Source organism: Nansenia antarctica, assembly GCF_963989245.1.
Source record: "Nansenia antarctica genome assembly, chromosome: 4".
NCBI classification, from domain to species: domain Eukaryota; kingdom Metazoa; phylum Chordata; class Actinopteri; order Argentiniformes; family Microstomatidae; genus Nansenia; species Nansenia antarctica.
Window position 1 is genome coordinate 17,224,527 of NC_137689.1, and position 5,953 is coordinate 17,230,479.

At 46.3% G+C, this 5,953-nt stretch overlaps 1 protein-coding gene across 1 annotated transcript in view; it reads right to left on the minus strand.

Annotated features, from left to right (window-relative positions):
- Positions 1 to 839: 839 nt before the first annotated feature.
- The window catches only part of ablim3 (actin binding LIM protein family, member 3), a gene marked incomplete at both ends in the record, with an annotated part of 63,463 nt that continues 58,349 nt past the window's right edge, over positions 840 to 5,953 (minus strand). The window contains 6 exons of the mRNA XM_080529128.1: positions 840 to 953; positions 1,750 to 1,830; positions 3,130 to 3,137; positions 3,929 to 3,989; positions 4,384 to 4,442; positions 4,935 to 4,964. Of these exons, the coding sequence (XP_080385254.1) occupies positions 840 to 953; positions 1,750 to 1,830; positions 3,130 to 3,137; positions 3,929 to 3,989; positions 4,384 to 4,442; positions 4,935 to 4,964 (353 nt within the window). The remainder of the gene's footprint in view (positions 954 to 1,749; positions 1,831 to 3,129; positions 3,138 to 3,928; positions 3,990 to 4,383; positions 4,443 to 4,934; positions 4,965 to 5,953) is intronic.

Below are 5,953 nucleotides of genomic sequence, written 5' to 3' on the forward strand. Positions count from 1 at the left end.
ATTTTATCCCATGTTGCGTCGAAAGATGTTTTAGCATATTGCTGGTGTTTCCACCCTTACTTGAAATGATCATTTTACAGATACAAGTAGCATTGTTATAATTTTTCTTTGTGAAATTAAGCCATGCTTTGGACCGCTTTTCCCTAGACTCCGCCATTATGACTTCTTGTTGCAAGTTTCAGAGTTTGACCTTGTCACGAGGCAACGGGCAACTGTCAGTGCATGTGTAAAACGTGCCAGCATCGATAAGAGAACCGATAACCTCGGATGTTATTGATACTGATGCATCGAAAAATGTGGTACCGGTTCTCAACTGGAACCGGTTCTCAATTCCCATCCCTACATAATACTGAGAGCGTAGGCCGACGCTGCTACAGAACTCGCCTGTTGTAATAAATCTAAATTCTGCAGGTTTAGAGAGGATACATACCACACGCACACGCACACGCACACACACACACACACACACACACACACACACACACACACACACACACACACACACAGTCAGGACTCTGAAGAGAGAGTCACACGTCAGCCCTCTCTCCTGTGGGAGCTGAGCTCTGTGCTGGAGGATGGACTCAGGGCACGCTGGAAAGGGCTTCTCTGGCTAACAGAACAGAGCGTCTCTTGGTTCTACTGTTGTGTTCTGTGCAGTCTCTCTGTGACTCATAAACATGTAGAGACTGTATATATATGGCTCTGTCTCTGTTTGGAGGAGGGAGGTTCTGCTGTGTCTCTGGCCCAGAGTGTGTGTCTGAGCGGGGCCTCGCACGTCGTTAAGCCCAGGCTGGTGGTGGTGGTGGTGGTTTAGTACCCTGAGCTTCTGGCCGTTTTTTTCAGAACAGCCTGACCCGTTTCTTCAGCTCGTTCCTCTTCCACAGTGCCAGGCGGTCGAAGTCGGCCATCGTCATCCCGAACACCCGGTAGAAGTCCTCAGGGGAGAGGTGGCGCTGCCAGGAAGAGGCAAACACGTGTTGATATCATATCCTATGTCGTGTCAAATATTATCCTCATATAACGTGTAATAACATACTCAACAATATATGTATATGTTATGTATACCAGGGGAGGCTGGTGGAAGTAGAAATCGGAGGACTCGGTTATAAATAGAATAAACGGGGCGCTTAGGTGGCGTAGCGGGTTAAGCGTTGACCATGTAACCGCAGGGTCCCCGGTTCGAGGCCGGGGACATATCCTGCATGTCATCCCTCCTCTCTCTCTCACCCATCCTTCCTGTCTAAATCTCTACTGTAACTGTCAATAAAAAAAAAATATGAGTGGGACTACCCTACTCAGAAAAAATTACTTAAAAAAAAAAAAAAAATAGAATAAACAAAAATAGATCAAAATACAGCAAACATGTGTTTGATACCATTCTTAATTCCACTCCATGCATTATAATGAGCCCGTCCTCAGATTTCTGCCTCCACTGGTGTTTGTTATGTATATGTTACGGTACATGTGGGAATACGGTACATGTGGGAAAAATAGGGTTAGGGTTAGGTGCTACGTCGACTTAGTACATGCTGGCATGTCTAACCCTAACCCTACCCCTAACCCTAACCTTAACCGTAGCACCCTAGCACCTAACCCTAACCCTATTTTTCCCACATGTACCGTATTCCCACATGTACCGTAACATATACATATTATCATCATTTTATCATAACAACGACCACAGAAGCAGCAGAATCATTCACTCCATATTGTGGGACATTTCGATGGCTTCCATGTCGACCGACTCACCTCTAATCTGGCTCTGTCCACGTCACTGGGGAGCGGGTTGCGCCCCCTGATGGTGACCATCAGCACGTTGTAAGGATAGATCTGACGACGCAGAGACAGGAGGCACAGAGAAACATACTACATGTTTACCATCTCACACTAGGATAGTGTAGTATGTTAGTGTAGTATGTTAGTGTAGTATGTTAGTGTAGTATGCTAGTGTAGTATGTTAGTGTAGTATGTTAGTGTAGTATGCTAGTGTATTATGTTAGTGTAGTATGCTAGTGTAGTATGCTAGTGTAACGTGCTGTTTAGAGGGTTCGATGAGTGACAACATATCGATGGAGTTTACATATTTAACATTTAGCAGACGCCTTTATCCAAAGCGACTTAAGACAAATACATTACTCAATCATCAATACATCAGTCATCATAATAACATTTTTAAAAATCGATGCTAGGATCAGGGGCCATTGGCAGTCAATGTTAAGATAACTTTTAATTTTATTTCGTTTTTATTATTATTTACTACTTCACTACAGAGTGGCCAACCGTGATGTTTTGACACCACCCAGTCCACTTCCCTGCGTACCACTCCTTGTTCCCCGCTTTCTGCCATTAGCCTTGTTTGAAAGCCTTGAGGGAAAAGGGTTCGCGGTTGTTGTGGGAGGGCTTTTGCAGGGTCATTTTGCAGAATTAAGACTTCAAGGATGGGACAGCATACAGCAGCGCCAGAACGTGACGTCCAACACCATGTCAACCAGTTCACAGTTTGACAGGCAGGTATATGAAGCATCTTCACAGGCATTAGTAATCTTGATGATGGATGATTAATCTGACACTAGTGTTGATAATTCAACATAGCCTGAGACTTATGCTACGATGCCCAACCCATTTGTTTTGGCTCACAGAAAGTGCACCAAATGTTTGGCTTGGTCAAACATGAACCTCTATTTCCTCTGATGACAGTTAGATTGACAAGAGTCGTAATTCCTGGTTTGTCTCTCTCTGTGGGACTTTGAACCACTTCCTGTCCAACGATGTCACATCCAGGTGAGAGGACCTGGGGTTAACCTGTCTCCTGAGATGTGAAGAGGAGGGGGATCTTATCTCTGGGCATGCAATCTGGGTCACTTCCTCCAGGTCCGGCAGCAGGAAGTGTCCCCTGACTCAGGGTGGACACACGGCAGCCCTGACTTCCTCTCTGACACACAGCACATGTCACTGGCCAGGGTGGAGGCCTCGTCAAGGCCCTGTCTCTGTTTAGATGTACTGTATGAGTACTGTATGTACTGTATGATGTGTACCGTCTTGATGTATGTCTGCTAACAGCGTTCTGCTAACAGCTATCTTACCTTTGGTTTAGTGATAACGAGTTTGGAATTCTCCATGGAATCTTACCTTGTATTCTGCAGATAGACAGAGAGAGAGAGAGAGAGAGATAGAGAGAGAGAGCAGGAAGAAGAGCAGATGAGCAAATCAATTTGTTTTAAATAGATAAATATATACTATTTCCTAGTTTTCAAATTTCAAGTTTCAAGTTATATTGTTACTTCACATTACACATTAGAGCCACTCTAAGGCTTCAGTTCCTGGCAGCACAAGACTATAAGGCAATAGGCAAGATAAGTCAAGATAAAATAACATCGCGATAGTACAAGACATAAGTGAGACAATTGGACAAGTGACAAGTTGTGGGAGACAATAAGACAAATAAGACAGGATACAATTAGCAGTACAAATAGTGAAATAAAATAGTACAAGTAGAATGTCATGAGTATTGCCCTCAGTGGCAGTGGGTGTAAGAGGTAGTAGAGTAAAGTGACTGTGTGCTTAAGGTTAGGTAGTCCGTATACATGTGGTGTGCTTGGGGATAATAGTCAATTGTCTACAGTAGGCTTATTTATGAGCCTGGTCGCCTTGCGTTAGCCTCTGAGTTTTGGCCCTGAGGCTCTGGAAGAGGCTTCGTCTGTTGGACGGCATCAGTTCGAACAGACTGTGGTTGGGGTGGCTGGGATCTTTGATGATCCTCCAGGCTTTGCTGTCACACCATTTGTAGTATATATCCTGGATGGAGGGAATCTCACATCCACTGATTCACTGCGCTCGGCTATCCGCACCACCCTCTGTAGCGCTTTGCGGTTGAGGGCAGTGCAGTACAGTAGTTATGATATTGGAAGGTAAACACATGAATGCTCACCTCTGAGCCCATAGTTGACTGCATTGCTGCTGTCGTACTGGAAGTAATCTGCACTCTGGGGCTGTAAAAGACAGACAACAACAATACTTAGTCGTGAAGTTTGGTGGTACCAGAGGTGGTAAAGGAATAGGGACACAGTTATACAGCAACTCAATGTCAGGTATTACTTTACATCTACACCAAATCCCAGTTCCCCAAAACATGCCTCCTGCCCATCCACCTCCCCACCCTCCCAGCCTCCCCACCCTACCAACCCTTACCCCCGCTGAACCTTCACTTGCTCCCAACCCTTCCCCCCCTTCCCCCCTCACTCCCTCCCAACCCTTCACCGCCTCCCATCACTCCCTCCCTCCCACCCCTCCCTCCCCTCATCCGCTCTCAACCCTCCCCAACCAACCCACCCTCCCACAGCTTCCCCCTCCCACCCTCCCACCACTCGCCCCTGGGGCCCTTACCCTGTGCAGTCCGTTCCTGCCGTACCCAGGCAGCGAGGCAGACTTGGAGATGTAGGAGTCTGGAGGAGAGTAAACACAAGCATGTAGATCAACCTCTGAGCTGGGAGACATCCACTCCCACACACTGGGTCCCAGCACGGTACACACCCCCACACTGGGTCCCAGCAGGGCTTAATGGGAGGACACCCAGCCAGGGGTGAGGAAGTGTTCCATCAGAGAACACCCGCAAAGCTATATTTGAACCAGCAGGGGGCGCTGAGTGCAAACATAATGGAGCAGCCCTGTCATTCTCTTTTTTATGGGTTTGAAGGCAATTACACTACATCACAGTGGAATGTCACATCCTGGACAAAAAGCCAGTATGCAGCAGAATATGACTGGCATGTCTAAAACTGCATTGGTTTCGATCAAAAAAGAGAAAGAAAATAAATTCGAATAGAACAATGACAGATAAGTGAAAAGCTTGAGCTCATCCTGCCCCCTAGTACACCCACTGATGTAACCGTGTCCCCTTGTGATGACCTCAGACATCAAAACACTGAGTCACTCACCACTGTCAGTACTGTAGTGAGATCTGGCAGCTAGACGAGAGAGAGAGAGAGAGAGAGAGAGAGAGAGAGAGAGAGAGAGAGAGAGAGAGAGAGAGAGAGATATCACAGTTATAATAGGATACAGCGTCTGTCTGAAGTGCATGGTTAAGTGGTCTCATCTGGTTTTACAGCCCTCATTATGGTCTCTGTCTCTGGCCTGCACATCTCCCCCCCGATAGCATCTGATAGACTCCATGGTCACCAAACACAGAGCGGCTAGTGTTCTGAAGTTTTAATCTTAATGTTAATTCTACTGTGTACCCTCAATGCTACTGTGTAGCCTCAATTCTACTGTGTACCCTCAAAGCTTCTGTGCAGCTCAAATGCTACAACTTAAGGACACAGGGTTGAAGTGGGAGGAAAGCGTCCATCCATACGGAAACTAAACCACAATGACTCAACACTCCATTTCCAGTATGTTCTGAACAGGGAGTCACATGTGCAACAGCTCAAGCGAATCAATGTATATACCAAGAACACGTGAGCTAGGAATACAGAACTGGAAAAAAACAACTCTTTGATTCCCCAGCTGGTGTCTCTACCTACACTATGTACCGTATTCAATAGTTAAACACCCAGATCAATGTAGAATTTAAAGAGTGTCAGTGAATTGAACAAGCTGCATCTATCTGGCTGGCTGGCTCTATCCTCGCTCTCCCCCAAAGAGAATGTGTAAGGGTAAAATTCATTAAACATGGCAGCTTTTATCTTTCATAAATAAAACAAGAGAGGGGGTGGGGGAGGGAGGGCTGGAGTAGGGGATGTCAGGGGGAGGAACAGAGGGACAGGTGCATACTGTATAACACACACACACACACACACACTCTCTCTTTCTCACTCTCTCTCTCTCTCTCTCTCACTCTCTCTCTCGCCCTCTCTCTCTCATGCTCTGTCTCGCAAGCTAACAAGCACTTAATGTGATGAGTAAGGGGAGGGGGGAGAGGTCAGGATCGATGGGGCCACAGCACAGCGTGTATATA